General features: G+C 39.4%; 1 protein-coding gene across 1 annotated transcript in view; it reads left to right on the top strand.

The window, feature by feature from the left end:
• Positions 1-25,522, top strand: part of FDX1 (ferredoxin 1) — a 36,736-nt gene extending 11,214 nt beyond the window's left edge. The window contains exons 3-4 of the mRNA XM_003910668.5: positions 18,590-18,719; positions 24,380-25,522. Of these exons, the coding sequence (XP_003910717.2) occupies positions 18,590-18,719; positions 24,380-24,494 (245 nt within the window). The 3' untranslated portion in view covers positions 24,495-25,522. The remainder of the gene's footprint in view (positions 1-18,589; positions 18,720-24,379) is intronic.
• The last annotated feature ends 375 nt before the right edge of the window (positions 25,523-25,897 follow it).

Genomic DNA, 25,897 nt, shown 5'->3' with positions numbered 1-25,897 from the left:
GATGGTGTGGTACTGAAATATATCCCAAATCAATAACATTGGAATGGATGCTAAACATGATCTTACACGGAAAAAAGCTAAACAATCAGCCTGACATTTGGTGCTGTTGATTTGGGAGTAGATACTGTATAGACAAAAGTGCTTAGAAAATAGGATTTTAAAAGGCATTACAGTAGGAATATTTTTAAGCTCACAAAAAAATCACTTGATGTAGGGTAATGGAAAACAATACTGGTGATACGGTCTGGCTGTGTCCACACCCAAATCTCATCTTGAATTCCCATGTGTTGTAGGAGGGACCTGGTGGGAGGTAATTGAATCCTGGGGGCAGGTCTTCCTTATGTTGTTCTTGTCATAGTGAATAAGTCTCCCAAGATCTGACAGTTTTATAGGAGGGAGTTTCCCTGCACAAGCTCTCTGATTGCCTGCTGCCATCTGTGTAAGATATGAGTTGCTTCTCCTCACCTTCTGCCAGTATTGTGAGGCTTCCTCAGCCATGTGGAACTGTAAGTCCATTAAACAGTTTTTCCTGTGTAAATTACCCAGTTTCGGATATGTCTTTGTCAGCAGTGTGAAAATGGACTAATTAAACAAATTGGTACCAGGAGTAGGGTGCTGCTGAAAAGATACCCCAAATGTGGAAGCAACCTTGGAACTGGGTAACAGACAGATGTTGGAAAAGTTTGGAGGGCTCAGGAGAAGAGAGGAAAATATGGGAAAGTTTGGAAATCCCTAGAGACTTGTGGAATGGCTTTGGCCAAAATACTGATAATGATATGGACAATGAAATTCAGGCTGAGGTGGTCTCATGGAGATGAGGAACTTGTTGGTCGTTGGAGTAAAGGTGACTCTTGCTATGTTTTAGCAAAGAAACTAGTGGCATTTTGCCCCTGCCCTAGAGATTTGTACTTTGAACTTAAGAGGTGACTTAGGGTATCTGGCAGAAGAAATTTCTAAGCAGCAAAACATTCACGAGGTGACTTGGGTGCTGTTAAAGGCATTCAGTTTTAAAAGGAAACAGAGCATTAAAAAAGTTTGGAAAATTTGCAGCCTGACAATGCGAGAAAGAAAACCCCATTTTCTGGGGAGAAATTCAAGTCGGCTGCAGAAATTTTGATAAGGAATGAGGAGCTGAATGTTAATCCCTGAGACACTGGGGAAAATGTCTCCAGGGCATGTCAGAGATCTTCATGGCAGCCCCTCCCATCACAGGCCCAGAAGCATAGGAGGAAAAAGTAGTTTTGTGGGCTGGGCCCAGGGCCCCCTTGCTGTGTACAGCCTAGGGACTTGGTGCCCTGTGTCCCAGCTGTCCCAGCTGTCCCCGCTGTGGCTGAAAGGGCCAATGTAGAGCTAGGGCTGTGGCTTCAGAGAGTGCAAACCTCAAGCCTTGGCAGCTTCCATGTGGTATTGAGCCTGCTAGTGTACAGAAGTCAAGAATTGGGGCTTGGGAACCTCCACCTAGATTTCAGAAGTTGTATAGAAATGCCTAGATGTTCCAGGCAGTAGTTTTTTGCAGGGTCAGGGCTCACACGGAGAACTTCTGCTAGGGCAGTGCAGAAGGGAAATGTGGGGTTGGAGCCCCCACACAGAGTCCCTATTGGGGCATCACCTAGTGGAGCTGTGAGAAGAGGGCCACTGCTCTCCAAACCTCAGAATGGTAGATCCACTGACAGCTTGTATGGTATGCCTGAAAAAGCCACACTCAATGCCAGCCCATGAAAGCAGCCGGGAGGGAGGCTATATCCTGCAAAGCCACAGGGGTGGAGCTGCCCAAGAGTGTGGGAACCCACCTCTAGTATCAGTGTGACCTGGATGTGAGACATGGAGTCAAAGGAGGTCATTTTGGAGCTTTAAGATTTGACTGCCCCGCTTTATTTTGGACTTGCATGGGGTCTGTAGCTCCTTTGTTTTGGCCGATTTCTCACATTTGGAATGGCTGTATTTACCCAATACCTGTACCCCCATTGTAGCTAGGAAGTGACTAACCTGCTTTTGATTTTACAGGCTCATAGGCAGGAGGGACTTGCCTTGTCTTGGATGAGACTTTGCACTGTGGACTTTTGAATTAATGCTGAAATGAGTTAAGAGTGTTGGGAAGGCATACTTGGTTTTGAAATGTGTACCGGGGCAGAATGATATGGTCTAGCTCCGTCCCCTCCTACACAAACCTCATCTTGAATTCCCATGTGTTGTGGGAGGGACCCAGTGGGAGGTAATTGAATCTTGGGGGCAGGTCTTTCCCATGCTGTTCTATGATAAGACTCACAATATCTGACAGTTTTATAAGGGGTGGGGGGGGGGTTTCCCTGTGTAAGCTCTCTGTTTGCCTGCTGCCATCCATGTAAGATGTGACTTGCTCCTCCTTGCCTTCCGCCAGGATTGTGAGGCTTCCCCAGCCATTGTGGAACTAAGTTCAGTAAACCCTTTTTCCTGTATAAGTTACCCAGTTTCAAGTGTGTCTTTATCAGCAGCGTGAAAATGGACTAATACAACTGGTTATATAGTTGAAGGCACAAAACTGTGGCAGTGTACCTCAGTCTGCAATGACTGATGTTTATGGGTGCTGAAAATTCATCTTTACCCCTGCCCTGCCTCTCTATCTTTTTTTTTTTTTCTGTAGGAAAATTATCTCAACTGAAGTTTTAAATTATGTGAAGCTTTCAGCACTAGCATCTCTTGTATAAAAAAAGATGATTGGATTTAGATTATCTTCCCTCCCCGCCACATCATTTAACATGGCATCTGTTGTTTTTTGATTTTTTAATAATATCCTTTTTTTTTTTTTTTGAGATGTAGTTTAGCTCTTGTTGCCCAGGCTGGAATGCAATGGCACGATCTTGGCTCATTGAAACCTCTGCCTCCTTGATTCAAGTGATTCTCCTGCCTCAGCCTCCTGAGTAGCTTGGATTACAGGTGTCTACCACCATGTCTACCTAATTTTTAAAATATTTTTAGCAGAGATGGGGTTTCACCATGTTGGCCAGGCTGATTTCGAACTCCTGACCTCAAGTGATCTGCCCGCCTTGGCCTCCCAAAGTGCTAGGATTACAGGTGTGAGCCACTATGCCCGGCCAACAGCTAATACCCTTTCTGAGTGGTGTGAGATGATATGTCATTGTGGTTTTGATTTGCGTTTCTCTCATGATTAGTGATGTGGAGCAATTTTTTCATGTTTGTTGGCTGCTTGTATGGCTTTTTTTGAGAAGTATCTGTTCATGTCCTTTGCCTATTTTTTAATGAGGTTGTTTTTTGCTTGTTGATTTAAGTTCCCTATAGATTCTGGATATTAGACCTTTGTTAGGTGCATAGTTGGTGAATATTTTCTCCCACTCTGTAGGTTGTCTGTTTACTTTGTTGATAGTTTCTTTTGCTGTCTAGAAGCTCTTTGTTTAATTAGGTCCCACTTACCAATTTTTGCTTTTGTTAGAATTGTTTTTGGGGACTTAGCCAAAAATCCTTTGCCAATCCAATGTCTACAAGAGTATTTCCTTGGTTGTCTTTTTTATAGTTTGAGGTCTTACATTTAAATCTTTGATCCATTTTGGGTTAATTTTTGTATATGTTGAAAGGTAGGGAGTCCAAGTTCAGACTTCTGCATATGTCTAGCCAGACATCCCAGCACCATTATTGAATAGGGAGTCTCTTAAAAAGAGTAAGTGCTGGCCAGGTGTGGTGGCTCATGCCTGTAATCCTGGTACTTTGGGAGGCCAAGGCGGGCAGGTCACTGAGGTCAGGAGTTTGAGACTAGCCTGGCCAACATGGTGAAACCCCATCTCTACTAAAAATACAAAAATTAGCCAGGTGTGGTGGTGCACACCTGTAGTCCCAGCTACCTGGGAGGCTGAGGCACAAGAATCAGTTGAATCTGGGAGGTGGAGGTTGCAGTGAGCTGAGATAGTGCCACTGTACTCCACTCTGGGTGACTGAGCAAGACTGTCTCAAAAAAATATATATATATATATATATATGTATGTATATATGTGTATATATGTATGTATATATGTGTATATATGTATGTATATATGTATGTGTGTATATATATGTGTGTGTGTATATATATGTAACTGCAGAACAACCTCTGAGCTGCTACTCTGGGCACACTGCCTGTGGGGTAGCCCTGCTCCGCAAGGAGTCCTACCTCTGCTGCTGCTGTAGGCTGCTGCTTCAATGAAAGTTGCTATTTAACACCACCGGCTTGCCCTGAATCCTTTCCTGGGCAAAGCCAAGAACCTTCCTGAGCTAAGCCCTAATTTTGGGGCTCATCTACCCTGCATCAATTTCATATGAATTTTGGAATAGTTTTTTTATAGTTCTGTGAAAAACGATGTTGGTAGTTCGATAGGAATAGTGTTGAATCTGTAAATTGCTTTGGGCAGTATTATTTGCCTATTTTTTGATGAGGTATTGTTTATTTTTGTAGGTTAGCAAAAGCTCTTTAAATGTCCTGTTTGATTGTGAAGACAGATTTTTAACATTTATTTAAATGGCTTCCAACTGCTGTTTTACATGAAGCTACATATTCTCAAAATAGTGTAAAATGCTTTTTGCATAAATAATTTGTGTGGATTGCTTTATATTAATTTCTTTTAAATTAAAACACAAGTATTATGATCTTAATACTTGAAAATATTCTTTTAAGTTTTTAAAAGTATTTTTTTCTTCATCACCTGTGACTATGTATTACAGTCCAGTTTTTTTTTAAACTGCAGGTGGCAACTATTACAGGATCATGAAATCAATTTAGTCACTCCCAACTAGCATTTTAAAGAAATCAAAAAGAACAGAACATATAAAAACATACCATCGGCCGGGCGCGGTCGCTCACGCCTGTAATCCCAGCACTTTGGGAGGCCGAGGCGGGCGGATCACAAGGTCAGGAGATCGAGACCACGGTGAAACCCCGTCTCTATTAAAAATACAAAAAATTAGCCGGGCGCGGTGGCGGGCGCCTGTAGTCCCAGCTACTTGGGAGGCTGAGGCAGGAGAATGGCGTGAACCCGGGAGGCGGAGCTTGCAGTGAGCCGAGATTGCGCCACTGCACTCCAGCCTGGGGCACAGAGCGAGACTGTGTGCACTCCAGCCTGGGGCACTGAGCGAGACTTTTTTCCAAAAAAAAAAAAAAGCAAAACAAACAAAAAAAATACCATCTTTTGCAAGAGTATTATCTTATTAAATGTTTATTTAGCTATTTACAAGTATGTGTGTACTGGGTCATGATGTAAAATGAAATTCATACTCTGAATCACAGTTAAACAAAGTGTTTTCTGAAAGTCATTGGTTGGAATGGAAGAATGTCCTGCCTGGGCTTCTTTCCCAGCTCTATCACTTTTTCAGCTTTGTGACATTGGGTTAGGTATCTAACCTACTCATACCTCATCTTTTCATCTGTAAAGCGGGGATAATATTAATATCTACCTCATAAAATTGCTGTAAAGATCAAATTAGTAAATCCAAGCAACTGCTAAATAAATATTAGCTAATATTGTTAACATAGGTATTAATACAGATTCATTGTTCATTATAGCAAATTTTGAAAAGAGATTTAAAAAGAATTTAACCCTTCATATCATCACACAGAGATAAGCACTGGAATAATCTTTTTTCCCAATGCCCAAGAAATAAGAAAATTTAATGTAAATGTAATTAAAGAATTCTGCTGGTATCATAGAAATTCACATATTCAGACTCAGAAGAAAAGCTTTAAAGATCAAGTATCTTGACATGTCCACAAATCTTTGTATTTAAAGATAAGCTCGAGATAAGTAAGCTAAACTAGATTCACCAAAGATAGAGTTAAGCCTAAGCCTCTTTCTAAAATAAAGATGAAAGAAATGAAATCAGGAAGGGTGCAGTGTTATCGTTATAAAGAAGAGCTTATTACCACAACATTATGGTGGCAGCTGTTTCATTAATTCCTAAGGCTGAATGCAGGAGCCCATCTAAATACCATACTTGTCATAAGTCCTACTCACAGATGAACACCGTACTCCAAACGTGGCTGACCAAAGTACTCAGTTTCTTTACAGTTTCTCCCTGGGTGATCTCATCTCTTCTATGACCTTAAATCCTTTCTAGATGTTGATAAACTCTTAAATTTACATCCTTAGCTCAGACCTCTCCTCTGAGCCCTGACTTACAGGTCTAACTTCTTGCTTTACATCTCTTCTTGGAAATCTAACATATTTAAAACAGCTTTTGGCTTTTTTCCTCCTGATGTAACCTGTCCTTCCTCGAATCTTTCCTATCTCAGTAATGAGCACCACCCGGCTGCTTGAACCTGAAACCGTAGAGCACCATTCCTTCCTCTTTCTGCCCCACCTGACATCCAGTCCATCTGCACCTCCTGCCAGTTGTGCCCCCAAGATTCGTCTCTAGCACCTCCTGTTGGCTCCATCCCTACAGTCGGCACGTGGGGCTGGCCAGCCACTGTGCGCCTGAAGCTGTGCTAACCTGCTTCTGCTCTGGAGCTTAGCAGCTGGGTAATTTGTCCTAACAGAAATCAGACATATCAGTCCCCTGATTAAAAACCATGAGTGGGCCTGGCACTCATGGGCTGATGCATGTAATCCCAGCACTTTGGGAGGCCTAGGCGGGCAGATCACAAGGTCACGAGTTTGAGACCAGCCTGGGCAACATGGTGAAAACCCGTCTCTACTAAAAATACAAAATTTAGCCAGGTGTGGTGGCACGCACCTAGAATTTCAGCTACTTGGGAGACTGAGACAGGAGAATTGATTTAACCCAGGAGTCAGAGGTTGCAGTGAGCCGAGATTGCACCATTGCACTCCAGCCTGGGTTACAGAGTAAGACTCCGTCTTTGGGAAAAAAAAAAAAAAAAACAAAAAAACCCGAGACAGGCGGATCACGAGGTCAAGAGATAAAAGTCTGACCAACATGGCCAGAGCCTGTCTCTACTAAAAATACAAAAAAAAACCAAAAACAAAAAGAAACAGCTGGTGATGGTGGGCTCATGTAATCCCAGCTACTTGGGAGGCTAAGAGGCAGGAGAATTGCTTGAACCAGGAGTGAGGAGGAGGAGGTTTGCAGTGAGCCGAGATTGCACCACTGCGCTCCAGTCTGGCAACAAAGTGAGACTCTGTCAAACAGGAACAAAATCCACCATTCCATTCTTCCATCTATTCCTTTCCACATTATCTGGCCCCTATCCACCCTCTTCCCTCTTTTTCTCATTGTCCTTTGTCTCACTTTGGTGATACTGGCCTTTTCTCAAGAGCTTGAACTCACCCAAAATTCCTACCTTTGAGACTTTATAGATACTTCACCCTCTCCCTGCGATACATCCCTCTCTCTCCCATCCCCAAAATTTAGCTTTTCATCTCTCAAATCTCAATTTATATACTTCCTTAGCAAGGCTTTGCCCAGCCACCCAGTCCAAAGTAGTGGTTCTCTTGTTATCTTGAACCTATTATCCTCCTTCTCAGCATCTTGTTCATTTGTTTCACAGTATTTGTCACAGTTTAGTAATTATGTATTTCTTGTGTATCTTTCCCAATAAACTTCAATGAGGGATAAAGTCATTCCTATTTTATTCCTCATTGTATATGAAATGAAGTAGTGAATGAACAAATGAATAAAAAGGGACAGTCATACATTTTGGAAACAGTGCAAACTTATAAACATTCTCATTGCCAACTTTTATATTAATATAGGTCTTTTGGATGATGCAGGTACCTGTTTTCAGAGTGTATCATAATATTCTGTCACTAGGGGGCAGTTACACACCTGCGATTCAACTTACGTAGTTTACTCTCAAGATATTTTTTTTCTTCAGTATTACCTATTTTCATGTGTCTGTTTTGAGGGAAATTATACAAATTGGAAGATCCTGATTGTGTTTGTATAAGTGTATATTTTTTCCCTTCATACTTGAGTCGCTATTGATATAATGTATTTCTGACTATGCTAGATCAATCTTTACTCTAGAAAATTAGATTTTGTGTTTACACATAATTTCCATTTCTAATATATAATATTCCCATGCAGCCATCCTCTAGATTTTTGTTTGGGAAAGGGGTTGGGTGTCGGGGCGGGCAATCTGTATTGTCAGCATCGTAGTAGATAATACAAAATGATCTTAATATGAGATGCATACACACGAAATGTCTTTTCCCATTGGCAAACACTGAAGTTACATGAAAGGAAAGGAACAACAGTCTGCAGAGATCTGACTTTCTCTTGGAATTAATTTCGTAGCTAGAACTTCTGAGGATTTGCCCAAGTGCTTACTATCATTATTCCTGTTTAAAAAAACAAAACTTCGTTCATGAGTTCACCAACCTTGAAATTAGTAAGCATGCTTTACTATTCTTCGTGTCATTTTATATGCATATTTGAAATTGTGCAGATTAACAGTATTGAGATTCTTCCTCTAGCAAAATCAGAAGTATTGTGAAAACCAAAACTTTTGTCAGGAATCCTATAATTTTAAGCTGGCAGGCTGTGTGAGTTGTAAATTTTATGTTTGTTACTGCAGCTAAAGATGTACCATTTTAGCTTATAAACAAATGCCTGCCATCCTTTGTCAGCACCATGTGAACCACACTGTTTATAGACATCTGAATATCTGTATGATTTTCTTGACTATGGTGATGATATTTTAAACTGTGATTATAATTTAAAATCATTTTTAAAGCCTGTATCAGTTTCAGCCAAGCATTAAGTGCTAATACTGAAAAATGTATCTGAAAATTAGTTATTTTGTAACAGAGGTTAGATGTAACAAAATGCTAGGAAGAAAGCCAAAAACCTGTCATGATACCTATTACTGTTAGTTTAGGAGAAAGAACTCTGAATTGTTAGCCAAAATGTCAACAAAATCAAAGCAGTACTAAAATGTATATACTTTTAAGTTCATGAAAATTGTTGTATAACCAAGCCAGGATGGTGGGTAAAATGCTGGCCCCAGGGGCTAATATTAGCGTGGCTGTAACGTGTTCCTAAATCAGGTTATTTTTGGTGCTAAGGCATGAAATATGTTTTATTATTAATTTTAATTGACGATCATAATTGTATTTATGAGGTAGGTACAGTGTGATGTTTTGATACATGTATACAATGTGCTTCACCTCAGTTATTTTTTGTGATGAGACATCTGAAATTTGCTGATAGTAACTTTTGAAATACACAATACATTATTATTAACTGCAGTCACCATGCTGTGCTATAGATTTTTAAAAATTCTTTTTAAATAATTTTTTGAGACAGAGTCTCACTCTGTCACCCAGGCTGGAGTGCAGTGGCGTGATGTTGGCTCACTGCAGCCTCCACCTCCTGGGCTCAGGTGAATCTTGTGCCTCAGCCTCCCTAGTAGCTGGGATTATGGACGAGCACCATGACACCTAGCTAATTTTTGTATTTTTAGGAAAGATGGGGTTTCACCATGTTGGCCAGGCTGGTCTCGAACACCTGACCTCAAAAGTTTTGCCTGCCTCAGCCTCCCAAAGTACTGGGATTACAGGCGTGAGCCACCGTGCCCAGCCTGTGCTAGACATGTTAAACACAAATTCCTCCTAACTGAAACTTTGTACCCTTTGAACAGCACATGCTCGTTTCATTTCCTCACCCCGACTCCCATCCGCTGGTAACTACCATTTTATTTTCTACGGCTGTGGCCCCCAACCTTTTTGGCACTAGGGACTGGTTTCGTGGAAGACAAATTTTCCATGGACGAGGTTGGGGTGGGGATGGTTTTGGGATGATTCAAGTGCATTACATTTATTGTGCACTTTATTTCTATTATTATTACACTGTATCATATAATGAAATAATTATGCAACTCATCATAAGGTAGAATCAGTGGGAGCCCTGAGCTTCTTTTCCTGCAACTAGATGTAGGTGTCATCTGGAGGTGATGGGAGATAGTAACAGATCATCAGGCATTAGATTCTTATAAGGAGGGTGCACCCTAGACCCCCCACATGCGCAGTTCACAACAGGGTTCTCACTCCTGTGAGAATCTCATGCAGCTGCTGATCTGACAGAGGTGGAGCTCAGGTGGTAATGCGAGCAGCGGGGAGTGGTGGTAAATACAGATGGAGCTTCTCTCGCTCGCCCTCTGCTTACCTGCTATGTGGCCTGTGGCCCGGGCCTGCTGTAAGACATGATGTATTTTTGGTTGTTTGAAAGGTGGGCATAGTAATGTAAAGAATTTTACTTCATACATTTGTTCTACTTAAGTATATTTTAAAACAAAAATGTTTGAGGATTTTAGATTTTTAAACTTTAGGAATCCACTTTCTATTTTGTTTCATTGAGAAAATAATTCTTGAAATATGAGACTTGTACAATTCTCAAAATCTTTGAGAATGCATTTCTCATAAAACATGATCACTTTGTGTTTACATATATGTGTATATCCATGTACATATACACATGCACATACACATTTTCCCTATTCATTTACTTTTATATAGCCAACCACTTACAGGGACACTAAAAGCTGACAGCCACCAATATTACTCTGGGGCAGTGTATATAATAAGTTATATAAATTTTGCACCTTATTCCTTCATATACATAATGTATTAGTATGCCCATATTGTGATCAGCTGCAAGTTTTAGCCTTGTAGTTATTGTTTGTTATTTTATATCCTTTATTCTTTTATAGTTTTATAGGTTATCTTCTACTGTTTGTTTGTCTTGTAGGGTTCTCTGTGTATGTGAAAAGCAAAAAAAGAAAAAAAATGCTCCCCATTTTGTGAATTGTGAATAGGTTTTGTTTCCATAATCTATTTTCAGGTTAGCTGCTTGTTATTTGGAATTTGTTTTCCCATAAACATAATGTTGGCTAAAGTTTTGAGCCAACATGCAGAACCTATTTCTTCACAACTGACTTAATTACCATTTATAGCTTGTTTTTTTGGGATAAAATGCATTGCACCTTCTAACTCTTGTAATTATAGCTGTTGCTGCTTCTTTCTTCTACCTTTAAAAAGAGACAGGGTCTCATGCCAGTCAGAATGGTGATTATTAAGAAGTCAAGAAACAACAGATTCTGGTGAGGTTACAGAGAAATATGAACACTTTTACACTGTTGGTGGGAATGTAAATTAGTTCAACCATTGTGGAAGACAGTGTGGTGATTCCTCAAAGATGTAGAACTGGAAATACCGTTTGACCCAGCAATCTCATTACTGGGTATATACCCAGAGGAATATAAATCATTCTATTATAAAGATACATGCACGTATATGTCCATTGTAGCACTATTCGCAAGAGCAAAGACATAGAATCAACCCAAATGTTAATCAATGATAGGCTGGATAAAGAAAATGTACGTATACACCATGGAATACTACACAGCCATAAAAGGAACGAGATCGTGTCCTTTGCAGGGACATGGATGGAGCTGGAAGCCATTATCCTCCGCAAACTAATGCAGGAACAGAAAACCAAACACTGCGTGTTCTCACTTATAAGTGGGAGCTGAAAAAGAGAACACATGGACACAGGGAAGGGAACAACACTTACTGGGGCCTGCTGGGGGAGGGCACAGAGGGGAGAGCATTAGGGAAAAGAGCTAATGCATATGGGGCTTAATATCTAGGTGATGGGTTGATAGGTGTAGCAAACCACCATGGCACACATTTACCTATGTAACAAACCTGCACATGTACCCCAAAACTTAAACAAAAAGAGATGGGGTCTCGCTTTGTCACCCAGGCTGAAGTGTAGTGGTATGATCATAGCTCGCTGCAGCCTTGACCTCCTGGGCTCAGATGATCCTCCTGCCTTAGCCTCCCAAGTAGCTGGGACTACAGGTGTGCACCACCACACCCAGCTAATTTTTAACTTTTTTGTAGAAATGGGATCTTGCTGTGTTGCCCAGGCTGTTCTCAAACTCCTGTCCTCAAGAGATCCTCATACTACGGCCTCCCAAAGTGCCGGGATTATAGGCATGAGCCACCATGCCCAGTCTGTACCTTCTAATCTCAGATCAGGGACCCACCCTACACACATGAACGCACACACACACATCAGGAACACCTTAACTCCCTGGGCCCACCCTACACACACACACACACACACACACACACAAAACAAAAAAACAAACAGAGACTCCTTTCTCTGTGTTGCACCCAAGTCTGATAGTGGGAATATATGCATGGGTGATCTCAGTGCAGAAGATACCATGGTGGATAGGAGCCTGGGAATTCTGTGATGCTGAAGAAAGAAGACTTAGAAGATGACGCCTAATGACAATGTTATCTACTTTGTTTCTGCAGATAGGCTTTGGCATCTGGGGCTGTGACTCTAGCATAGTTGGGAGCTATAGGGATGCTCATTATGGCTCTGAACTCTGTGTCAAAAGAGATGGAGAATTGGTGGCAGTTCTCATGTTTTAACTGGAAATAAGAAGGCAGTGCCAGATCAACTCTATGCAAAATAAGGTGCTGATAAAAGGAATCTACAAAAAACTCTATAACTGACATCATGCTTTATGGTGAAAAATGGAATGTCTTTCCTGTAAAATCGGAGACAAGGCAAGGATGTCTACTTTCACCACTCCTATTTAACATCACACTGGATGTCTTAACCAGTGTATTAAGGCCAGAGAAAGAAAGAAAAGGCACATAGATTGAAAAAATAAAAGTGGTTTTAGATGACATGATTGTTTATGAGGAAAGTCACAAGGAATCTACAAAAAAATTCTTAGAGCTAATAAGTAAGTTTAGCAAGGTCCTAGAATATAAGGTCAACACACACACACACACACACACACACACACACACACACACACCAGTTGTATTGCTATGTACTTAACAGTGAATGTTTGGAAATGAAAACTAAAAAAAAATCCATTTAAAATAGCTTCCTAAATGAAAATTTTAGGTTTAAATCTAACAAAATATGTTTATGGAAAAGCAAAGAAACTAGAAGAGCCAAAACAAGTTTAAAAGAAGAATAAAGTTAGAAGAAGCACAGTACAGGTCTTAAGACTTACAATGACACCACAGTGATGAAGATGGTATAATATCAGCAGAGAGACAAGCAAACATGTAGATCAGTGAAACAGAATAAAGGGTTCAGTGACAGACCCATAAAAGATGGGCAGTTTTTTTGATAACAGCTTTATTGAAGTATCATTTAAATACCAAACAAGTCACCTATTTAAAGTATGCAGTGAATTTTTTTTAGTATATTCAGAGTTGTGCAACATCACCTTAAAACATTTTCATCACTTCAAAAGGAAACCCCATCCTCTTTAGCTAGCACCTCTCAATCCCCCATTTCCCTACCCCTAAGCAGCCACTACTTTCTGTATCTATAGATTTGCCTATTCTGGACATTTCTCATCAATGGAATCGTATAATATGTGGTCCTTTGTGAGCGACTTCCACTTAACATAATGTTTTCAATGTTCATCTTGTGTTTTAGTTTGTATACTTCATTCCTTTTTGCGGCCAAATAATATTTCATTTTATGAATGTATACCACATTTTCTTTGTCTCTTTATCACCTGAGAGATATTTGGGTTGTTTCCACCTCTTGGCAGTGGCCAATTGGTTTTTGACAGAAGTGCAGGACAATTAGTGAAGAAAGAGTATTGTTTTCAACAGGTGATGCTGAATCAATTGGATATTCATGTGGGAAAAAAAGGAGCGTCAACCTAAACCTCATAAATCTTATAAAAACAGTAATGCAAAATTGACTTAGATCTAAATGTAGAACTTGGAACTGTAAATTTCTCAAAGAAAGAACAAAGAAGAATCTTCAGGACCTGTGGGTAGGTAGGCAAAGAATTAGACATGACCAGAAGATCACAATTTTTTCTTATATATAAGAAAAAATATATAAATTAGACTCCATCAAAATTAAAAACTTTTGTTCTTCCACAGACACTGTTAAGGGAGTGAAAAGACAAACTACAGACTGGGAGAAAATACTTGTAAATCACATATCCAGTGAAAGGACTTGTATCCCCAATATATAAAAAGCTCTCAAAACTTAACAGTAAGAAACAACCCAGTTAAAAAATGGGCAAAAGATATGAACAGACACTTCACCAAGGAGAATGTAGAGATGGCAAATAAGCTCATAAAAAGATAATTGAGGGGCATCGGGACTGAACTTGCTTGTATGAACGACTCTGTGTTGTTTAGAGTTTTCTTCTAGAGGGACAGGAGACTAATGGTGATGTCATACTCCCAAGTGGCTTTGGAAAAAAAAATGAGGCAAAGTTAAAAAAAAAAAAAAAAAAAGATATTTTACACCTTTAATTTCTTGTAGAGAATGTGAATGAAAGTCACAATGTGACACCACCAAATACCTATTAGAAACAAACCGTGGGACATTCAAACAGTGGAATGCTTCTTAGCAATGAAAGGGAGCAAATTATGGATACATGCAACACATTGGATGAATCTTAGAGGCATTGTGTGGAGTGAAAGAAGGCAGTTTCAGTCATACACTGTATGATTCTATTTATGTGAACATTCTGGAAAAGACTAAACTACAGTGATAGAGAACAGATCAGTGGTTGCCAGGGGTTAGGGATGGGGTAGACTGTGACAACAAAGCAACAGTAAAAGGGAATGTTTTAGGCTGATGAAGCTGCTCTGTATCCTGAGTGTGGTGGTGGTTACACAAGTCTATACATGCATTAAAACTCACAGAACTGGCCGAGTGCAGTGGCTCAACGCCTGTAACCCCAACACTTTGGGAGGCTGAGGCAGGCGGATCACCTGAGGTCAGGAGTTCGAGACCAGCCTGGACAACATGGTGAAACCCCGTCTCTGCTAAAAATACAAAAATTAGCCAGCCGTGGTGGCTTACGCCTGTAATCTCAGCTACTCCAGGAGGCTGAGGCAGGAGAATCGCTTGAACCCAGGAGGCGGAGGTTGAACCCAGGTTGCGGAGGATCACGCCATTGCACTCCAGCCTGGGCAATAAGAGTAAGACTCTGTCTCAAAAAACAAACAAACAAAACAAAACAAAAAACCTCATAGAACTGAACACCGAGACAAGTAGTAATTGGAGGACACAGCTATCATGAAATGGCAGTATTTTATGAGATAAAGAAAACAGAAAAGGAGGAACTTTTTTTTTTCTCTTAAATAGTCTCTTGTTCTTCTCAGAGTTTTAAGCTCTTTTTATACCCAAATATTTACCTTATTTTTGCAGGGTTTTTTTTCCTCCTAAATACCCTTTTTGGATAGGTGTCTCCAATATTCTCAAAAATTCTTTATTTGTTAATAAACCATATAGGTTAAATCTCAAAACAAACTCTAGAAAATGAATCATCTGTCTTCTTATGGAATTTTGCAAGATTGAAAGTTTCTTTTTACTTTTTTAAATTTTTCTTTGAGCCCTGACTATGGCAAGGACAGAATAGTTGTTAAGTGCTATCCATGGGGTCTTGTAAACCCTTGCTACAGATCGTTTCTGTAGTAACACAGTCTGACCATGAGCTTTCTCTGGTTTAGTGTTAGCTCTCTCACATAGGCTGGTTTCATTCTGAGTCTTATAGTTTCTATTATATTTGAACTTCTTCCTAGTACAGAGAATAAGAAAGGATAAATTGTTGACAGGTTTTTGTGGCAGAAAAGGTTCGAAAAGGATCATAAAATAATGAGGGATCATGAATGCGATGTGTTCATTTAAAGAATAAATAGGAACTTAGTGTGTAGACATCAAAAGTTGATCTGTACATATTCAGCATTTTTCAAATTCTTTTTTTTTTTTTTTTTTTTTTGAGACAGAGTCTTGCTTTGTCGCCCAGGCTGGAGTGCAGTGGCGCGATCTCGGCTCACTGCAAGCTCCGCCTCCCAGGTTCACGCCATTCTCCTGCCTCAGCCTCCAAGTAGCTGGGACTGCAGGTGCCACCACCACGCCCGGCTAATTTTTTGTATTTTTAGTAGAGACGGGTTTCACCGTGTTAGCCAGGATGGTCTCGATCTCCTGACCTTGTGATCCGCCCGCCTCAGCCTCCCAAAGTGCTGGGACTACGGACTACAGGCTCCCGCCACCACGCCTGGCTATTTTTTTTGTATTTTTAGTAGAGATCAAATTCTTATTAGAATAGTCTCTTCAGCGCTGAGCTTAGCAACTTAAGCAAGATGTGGAAACGATTGCCAAGGTTCCTGAGCCATGAAAATTTAAATAAGAGAATAGAAGAATACCTTTAAGAGGAGGTTAAAAGAATGGAAGCTTCCTAGGGAAGAGAGGGAGAGAATTTGAAACCTATGAAGGAGCTAGAACAGGATGGTAACTCTTCATTTCGACTGGCCACTGGTACAAAAAGCAGTGTCCTTTGATTTTCAGGAGGGATTTGTTGGCATATGAGCCTTTTCTCTCCATTTAATATATAAGTAAGGCAACTTACATTATTGTATGGCGATACAGTAATGATTAGTTGCCTACAGCACTGGGAAACTTAAGCTGAAGTCCTAACTCATCTCTAACTAGTGGTATGACCTTAGTCCATTTCTTTAACTTCTGGGGCTTAATTCTTAATTTAACCTCTTATGTTTACAAATAAAGTTCAATTACTCTAAGAGTTTCTGTGACTTCCAGATAATAATAATAGTTTACCAACACTTACATAGCACATACTATCTGCCAGTCATGGTTGCCAGTATATATATTCATATATATTAAGTATGCAGTCATGTGTAATTCTTGGAACTACTATGTGAGGTTAGTGTAGTTACTCTTGAGGAAGCTGAGACATGGAAGGTAAAGTAGCCCAAGGTGACAGGGTTAATAAAAAGGGAAGCTGTAGTTGAAGGGAGGAAGTCTGGCTGAAAGCCCATGCTCCTAACTCTTGTACTTCACTATATGGTCTCGCTCTCCCATAATTCTATTATTGCTTTGAATTGGATTTAATAAAAATGAAGATTTAGAGAGACCTCTCAATGGTTCTTTTTTTTTCTTTTTTTTTCTTTTTTTGAGACGGAGTCTCACTCTGTCACCCAGGCTGGAGTGCAGCGGTTTGATCTTGGCTCACTGCAATCTCTGCCTGCCTCCCAGGTTCAAGCGATTCTTCTGCTTTGGCCTCCCGAGTAGCTGGGATTACAGGTGCGCACCACCATGCCCAGCTAATTTTTGTATTTTTAGTAGAGCCAGGGTTTCACTATGTTGGCCGGGCTGGTCTCGAACCTCACATGATCTGCCTGCCTCGGCCTCCCAAAGTACTGGGATTACAGGAGTGAGCCACCATGCCTGGCCGGTTTTTTTTTTTTTTTTTAAATGGTAAAATATGAATAACAAGTGCTTAAATTATAAGGAAGGAACAACTCTAGTTAAAATGATCCATTCAGAGGAAAATTAAGAAGGTTACTAGTTGTTAATAGTGGCTGTGTGTATTTCATATAATGTTTAGTTCCAAAAGAGAATATAAATCAAAGTGAAGTTACTCTGAGGACTCTATAGTCTTTGAAATTGTACAGTGACTTTAAAAATTCATGTAAAAACAAACCCAAATCCCTGTTTTTAAAGTTAGATTTAACCAGACTGTGATTCTGCATGCCTCTGTTGTCGGGTTCTCCCCTGGGATACTAATATGTTCTGGATGCCATATTTTAAGAAAAGCCCAACTAGCCTGAGGGATGGGAGTTAGAACTGTGTTGTGTAAGAAACAGTGGAAGGACCTAGTGGAAGGACCTGGGGATGCTCAGCTGGGAGAAGGAAGAATAATTTCAAATAAATGAAAAGCTATCATTTAGAAGGATTAAACTCCATGGGATAGCACTGGACCAGTAGGTGCTAGTTACAGAGTGGCAGACTTTAGCTTGGTGGAAGCCAGCCGAATGCAAAATTGGCTGACTTATATGGTGTTGGTTTCTTTGTTAGGAGATTTTCAAGCAAAGTCTGAGTAACACTTAAACATTTAACTTAATTTAGTGATAGGTTTGATTGCTTTCTAGTTCCTCTTATATACCATAACTTACATTGCTATTATGTCAGTAATTACTATGTAAGTTTAAAAATGCACACACTTTTATATATATGCATGTCTCAGCTTATTAATTTTTAAGCTCTCTATTAGGACTATGTATTTTCATAGGTATTCCTTCATAGCACCAAGCCAAAACCTTTGTGAAATAATACAACGTGAGGGATTTCAAACTCGTGCGTGTGTGTGTGCGCGTGCGGCAGGGGATGGAGGGTTGTTGCCCTTATTCTCTTCATTTTCAACTTTCATTTATGTATTCTACTTTTCTTTTCTTTTTTTTTTTTTTTTTTTGAGACAGAGTCTTACTCTCTCCCCGGCTGGAGTGCAACCTCAGCTCACTGTAAACTCCGCCTGCCCCGTTCAAGTAATTCTTCTGCCTCAGCCTCCCTAGTAGCTGGGACTACAAGCATGTGCCACCATGCCTGGCTAATTTTTGTATTTTTAGTAAAGACAGGATTTCACCATATTGGCCAGGCTGGTCTCGAACTCCTGACCTGAAGTGATCTGCCTGCTTTGGCTTCCCAAATCACTGGGATTACAGGTGTGAGCCACTGTGCCTGGCCTCACTTATGTATTCTAACGCTGATTCTAACATTTAGAAACCTTTACTGAACCAGGTTTGAATCATCTGATGTAAAAGGGAGTATTTTCAGTGTTTGTTGCTTTTGTCAGGTGCATGTGAGGGAACCCTGGCTTGTTCAACCTGTCACCTCATCTTTGAAGATCACATATATGAGAAGTTAGATGCAATCACTGATGAGGAGAATGACATGCTTGATCTGGCATATGGACTCACAGACAGGTAAGATTTTTGGACTGCTTCAATTGTACTAATAATCTGGGAACATAGGTGTTTTATTATGTTGTCTATGTAAGACCAGACCCATGAAAGTAATAGTATTCTACCAGGTTAAATAACAGTCACAGATTTTGAGTATCATATATGTGGCAATTCTCTTGGTTTTCACTGCTATAGTTTAGACCTTATGAAACTTTACAAAAGTAAAAAAAATTAATTGGAAGTATTGGAAGTACAAGTTATAGATCCTAACACCTCTTCTTTAGTCTCTTTTTACTCCAGGAACTAATATTTATTACAGCTGAATGGAGGGGTTAAATTTAATGCTTTTATAGTATTCTTGAAGGACAGGTTTGATAATTGAACACAATTATGGTGGAAAGTTTTACCTATTGAAGAGAACAGAATTTTTAAAAAAACTTAATATATAATAGTAATTATGTTAAAATGAGTAGTTCTTTTTCTAAGTGTACCTTAATCAGAGCTTATTCTTGTTATTAATTAATAGGTAGAGTTACTCTTGAAAGTGGTGAGATTTCCAGTAGCAAGTGACATTAAGTGATAACTTCTTTTTTTCTTAAAATATCTAGTCTTTCAATTAGAGTCAATGAAGGTAGCTAGCTGATATACTGTTTCAAGGGGTAAGATAGTGAGAGCTTATTAATTAAGGTTGGCTTTGTTTAACTCTAGTTTGGTGACCTTAATGACAAATAACTTTTTAAAAATTAAAAATAGTAATAATAGTTTTATTTCATGTGTATTATATAGCTACAATTTTGTTATATACCTAACATAAACTACCCCATTTAATCCTCACAAAAATTTTCAGGTCATTTGTATTTATTTAGAGAAGAAGAATCATTTTGTTCCTTTTATAGTTCATTTCCCTCTTGGTAGATGTGAGACTGATAACCCTGGGAAGAGAAACTGGTGAAATAGTATCTGTTTGGACACCAAAGCAGAGTGGATTGTGGCTACTGTCTGCCTGTCCCCTCACATCTTCAGTGCCGTGTTCTCTATGAGCACCTCCTTTTTTCCCCCTTAACACAGAAACTAAATCCAATGACTGTATTGGTTTGGTTCTGAGAATTGTGTCTCTTAAAAAGAGAGGTAAATCATAACTAACTGCTTGCCCTTTTATACAGTTACAATTGTAGATGCATGTAATAGATAATTTTCTAATTGAAAAGAAAGGGAAAAGGAAGAGCTACAGTTAGATACAAAAGGTCTGTAATAAACGTCAGCTAGCAAGAATATTGATGATAAAATTGCCAAGTTTTAGAGCTAGATAATGGAGAGCAGGGAATAGCTTTTATAGTGTTTTATGGCTAGTATTCTTTTTTTTTTTTTTTTTTTTTGAGATGGAGTCTCGCTCTGTCGCCCAGGCTGGAGTGCAGTGGCTGGATCTCAGCTCACTGGTAAGCTCCGCCTCCCGGGTTTACGCCATTCTCCTGCCTCAGCCTCCCGGATAGCTGGGACTACAGGCGCCCGCCACCTCGCCCAGCTAGTTTTTTTTTGTATTTTTTAGTAGAGATGGAGTTTCACCGTGTTAGCCAGGATGGTCTCAATCTCCTGACCTCGTGATCCGCCCGTCTCGGCCTCCCAAAGTGCTAGGATTACAGGCTTGAGCCACCACACCCAGCCTATGGCTGGTATTCTTAAGTACATAGCATTTTAGTAGAAATACTTTGTGGCAAAGAGTATAATGAGTTTCACAGCTAGCATTTACAAAACACATTGACATATTTGGAATGGAAAGAATTTTGTTCAAAGCTGGTAACCACAGGTAAACTTATTTTTAGGGTATCAAAGTTTCAAAAAAAGAAATAAGGAAATTCAGCCTTTTAGTTCATATACTTACTTTACTTTAAATACTATGTAAATGTTTTTAATTTTTAAGCAAAAACACTATCATTTCATTTTTTTTTTTTTTTTTTTGAGACAGAGTCTTGCTTTGTTACCCTTGCTGGAGTGCAGTGGCATGATCTTGGCTCACTGCAACCTCTGCCTCCTGGGTTCAAGCAATTCTTCTGCCTCAGCCTCCCAAGTAGCTAGGATTACAGGTTCCTGCCACCATGCCCGGCTGATTTTTGTATTTTTAGTAGAGACGGAGTTTCACCATGTTGGCCAGACTGGTCTCGAACTCCTGACCTTGTGATCTGCCCGCCTTGGCCTCCCAAAGTGCTGGGATTACAGGCGTGAGCCACCGTGCCTGGCTTCCATGTTTTATTGGTTGTCCTTACCTTGATTGCTGATGGATGGATGATACATGGACAGCCTCATTGTTTTTTTCATACTGGTTACCTCTCTCCCTTTTCCCATTAGAGGAGCCGCCATGTCTCATTTTACCATTGTATCTCTAATGCCAGATTCACAATAGAGGTCACCAACTGCTTGCGGAATTAATAGTTGATGGAAAGGGAGATTGAGGAATTACCTGTGAGTTTACACGGATGATTGTCATTGCTCCCTGCCACCAGTTTGCATGGATAATCTACACAGAGCCTCAGATTCCTTATATGTAAGATGAGGTTAATAATAGTATCTACCTCACAGTATTGCTGTGTGGAGTTAATGAGGAAGTATATGTGAAGCTCTCAGAACAGTGCTTGGTGGAGAAAGCGTTCATTAAATGATAGTTGTTAGCATTGTAACTACCATCATATCGACCTATCTATTGGGAATTTACTGTAATGCCTAGGCACTTAAATATTATTTCTAACCTTCAGGGTTAGGCAGTACTATCACCGTATTGTAGGTGGGGAGACAAGGTTTAGTTGTCGCGGATTTGCTTAAGGCTGCACAGCTAGTGGGTAACACCCCTGATTTAAATCCAGCTATGCTGGGCCACAAAGCCTTTAGTCTTTTACTGTTTCAAGCTGCTTCTCTGAATTGAAAACCAAACCCTAGATCTAAACTAAACCCAGTACCCAGTATATTTTCACCATCAGGGATATGTGGCAAGAGTGACTGGAGAAAATAACTTCGAGGTTTGCACAGGTGTCAGAATGTTTTGGGACTCAAAAGTGTGAAATCAGGGGAGCCTTGTTGTCTGTTTCCTTCTCCAAAGTATGAGACACTGTCTATATTGGTGAATCTTGGAGCCAGAGACCTTTAAGGAAGCAGAAAAAGTAGGAGAGTGAGGAAATAGCCACGGAGCGCCACTGCCTTATTTTCTAGAGTGAGCAGGAGCTTTTTGTTCCGTCTCTTTCTGTGTTCCCATAACAGGCTTATTGTTCTTCTATCACCACACTTCTGGTATCCTGCCATGTTTCACTGATAACTGTTTCCCTCTCTGTTTCCCTTACTAAAGTAACAGTTCCTTGAAGACCAGCATCATCTTGCTATCTGTATATGAATACCAAGAGTAATTAACAGACTCTCTAGAGCTCACTGCTGTCTTAGTGAATTTGTCCAAATTGGCTCGCCACTTTTTCTCTCTTGCAGACAGAGCTTAATGCATACTTGAGTATTGTGAAGGCTGTTTCCAATTCTACAAATAAAGAACTCTTGGTAGAAGGGATTTTTTTCTATTAGTAATCAGTATTTCTCATGGGTAAGCATACCCTTTTACTCCAAAACTTCCTGGTGGTGCCTCCTTGCTCACCAGTGAAACACAGACCCCTTAACTGATATTCACAGCTGCCTGTGCCTCTGGCCGCCTTTCTGGCCCATCATTCCCCTTGTCCTTGTTTACACTGTGCAGCAACCAAGCTAAAACACCCATCTTGCCTTAAATGTGGCTTGAGCTTCTCTGCATTGTGTTGCCTTTGCCTCACATACTTTTCTCCTTTATCTTTTACTAAATAGTAAATAGTAAATCCTACCTATCCTGCAAAGCCAAACACCACCTCCCATGGCCAGAAGTAAGTGCTTTCTTGTTAGACCTCTCAGAGCCATTTGGCTTTCTCCCTTGGTGGCATTTGCCACAGTCTCACATGTTAAGTGTCTGAATGTGTCTCATCTCATCCCTTTGATGGAAAGTTTACTCATTAATGCTGGCATTAGCAACCAATCCTCACATCAGTCCTGTGAGGAATTCTCCTACTCATCTTGAAGATCAGGTTAGGAAACCAGCATTTGGTGAGGTTAAGCAAGTTGCCTGTGAACATGGTGTATTAAATGCTGGGTTCTGCACTGCTGGTCTTTTTGGCTGTAACTCTGATGCTATCTCTTTAGTGCATCCCAATGCCAGAAAGTAAGAGGTGTTCAACAAGAAAGTGTGGAGTTGAGTTGGTCTTCGTCACTGACATTTAGTATTGTGCCTTTAGGCGCTCCATAAATGCTTGATGAATACATTAATAAAACCAAAACCTGAATATCACATTTCATCAAATCGAAGACATGTCGATTGTAAGATTAACATTTCTTTTTATATGCCACTAAGGAAGAGAAAAGCACTGCTAATTCAAATAAGACACAGTGTTATCACTTAACATATTTTCTGCATATTGAAAGAGTGAGTTAGACTTCTCTAGACACAGATTTGAATTATATATCACTGCTAAGAAAAGAAAATGGCTGAGTGCTGTGCCTCTTGCCTGTAATCCCAACACTTTGGGAGGCTGAGGCGGATAGATCACTTGACCCCAGGAGGTTGAGACCAGCCTAAGCAACATGGTGAAACCTTGTCTCTACAAAACATTCAAAAATTATTCAAGCGTGGTGGTGTATGCCTGTAGTCCCAACTACTCAGGAGGCTGAGGTGGGAGGATTACCAGAGCCTGGGAGGTAGAGGTTGTAGTGAGCTGAAATCATGCCAGTGCACTCCAGCCTGGGTGACAGAGCCAGACCCTGTCTAAAAAAAAAAAAGGAAAATAAACACAAAAGAAAATTAGTAGTAATTCTAAAAAAAAAAAAAAAAAAAAGAAAAGAAAATTATAGTCATTCTTAAAATGACAAATATTTATTAATTCCAAATTTATACTCTGCTTTCTTTCTGTATTCTTCTTCGTTTTCATTTTGCAATCTTTTTATACTTATTTTGAAAAGTAGGTAAATTCAACATGTGGAACTTACATACTTTCCATAACTAAGTTGAAGAGACCCCTATATGAATATTGTCACCAAATTTATAGCTGTGAGATGACCATTACCTGACAGTGTAGCAGTGATTGGAAGATTCCACTGATTTTAAGACGCTTCTTGATTTTCAGAGATGGTAAAAATTTGAGAAAAAATATGCTGTTATAATTGATGACTTAAGTCTATGTATTTATTCCAGATTTCTTCTTTTAAAGGCTTTAAAAAGTGTAGCTTCCTTTTATAGTCTGTGTAGTTTTAATTATCTAGGAATTGATTAATCATTTTCTTGGCCTTGCTAATAACCTCAGTTCCCCACCATTATGCCTTTTGATTGTTTCCTTGCTTGTCAGCTCTTTGACCAAAAAATAGTGGTCTGGTGAAACAGTTAATAGATAATAGGAACCACAGGCTAAAATGAAGCTTTACTACACCAGGTTTATTGTATTCATATTTACCTTTTGTTACTCTCTAGTTGATAGGCTTGGTTATATCTGTTTTGACATGAAGGAAATTTAAAAGATTAATAAGTTCCCTGACTGCTTTGGGTAAGAAAACATAAAGACTATCTTAAACAACAGCATTACCTTGTGAATATATATATGTAATAGTAAACCATATCTTCCCCCTTCTCCATACAGGTCACGGTTGGGCTGCCAAATCTGTTTGACAAAATCTATGGACAATATGACTGTTCGAGTGCCTGAAACAGTGGCTGATGCCAGACAGTCCGTTGATGTGGGCAAGACCTCCTGAACTAGAACAAATGGGAATGTTTTCATGGAATTTTACCTATTTTTATAATTATTATTTCTTAAAGTGATTAAATGAGAACATGGATGAGTGGACTTCATACTATGACTAGCTTTTACTATTTTAATTCACGTTGTATAACTACAGAATTTTGTCATTCTTGAAAGTATGCAATTTTTATTTTGGTTATATTACAAAAATGTCAATCAAATATTAAAAAATAGTTAATGTGATAGAAAAACCTTACATATTTTTTTCTTGTTTTTGTTTAGCGACTTTAGCAAAATGTTTTCATATAATCTCATCTGTGTACCTAGAAGATAGGTTAAGGAAATATATTATTATTCCTGTTTGATGTGGGTGAAGGCAGAGATCTAACCTGGCTTGTTTAGGGCCATACCACTAATTAGAAAATCTGTACTAGAACCTGTGTCTTATTACTAGAAGTTATGTGTTCAGACTGAAACTGGAGAAATTATGACTATTTATAGCGATAGTTAAATCTGAATGTGTATGGACAAAAATATTTAATTGCTCAGTAAACTGCTTAACTTCAAAGGTAGTTATTAACCTTATAAATAAATGTTTCAGAATTTTGATTCTGAAGTCTAAGTCTGAGCAGAGAAATTATAACGCTATCAAAGAAGTTTGATCTCTGTTTTGACTATACTAGAGGAATAACGATTGGTTGTGTTTATTCTTTTCTAAGCAGAACGGTTTAACTTTGTACTCTTTGAAAAATCATGCTGATTTATAAATCTCTGCCTATAACAGAATGGAAACCTTATGAATGAATTGTTTTTCTCTGTCCTGAGCTGGAGAAGGGAATGAGCAGGCTGACACATCGCACAGCCCCAGGTGGCGCCATTCTCTCACGCAAGGATGGGGCTGCAGTGTGAGCAGCGTGGACTGCAGTGTGTCAGTCCCAGGAGGGAGGGAGGGAGTGGCGAGCACCACAGATTACCATGTATGTGTGGAAGACATTTGTATCCTTATCTTTACTATAAATAAATTCATAAAAGTTAAAGGGGTACACAGTATGGTCTTTGGAAATACAATAAAACATCAACTAACTTGGAATAATTGTGAGGAAGAGCAGAACAAATTAGTAGAAAGAAGGTGAATTGTAAGACAATTGAGTTAGCTTCATGTGTATTATTGCAGCTTGATCATTTATGTAAATATTTGCCTAGTACAATGCTTGACATACAGCATTGTGTTATGCCCATTGGGGACACAGAGGTGAACAAGACAAGGAATGTCATCAGGGAATTCACCTTTTATTAGGAAAAGATAAAATATGTATGTATGTGCAAATAATTTGCTTGAACTAAACTGACTAGTTCTACAAAATAAGATTTTAATTCATATGTGAAAAGTGATTAGGAAGAACTTGAAGAATCTGA

This window comes from Papio anubis, chromosome 12 (genome assembly GCF_008728515.1).
Source record: "Papio anubis isolate 15944 chromosome 12, Panubis1.0, whole genome shotgun sequence".
NCBI lineage: Eukaryota > Metazoa > Chordata > Mammalia > Primates > Cercopithecidae > Papio > Papio anubis.
Note: the sequence above shows the minus strand (reverse complement) of the source record. Positions and strands in the feature narration are given on the sequence as shown.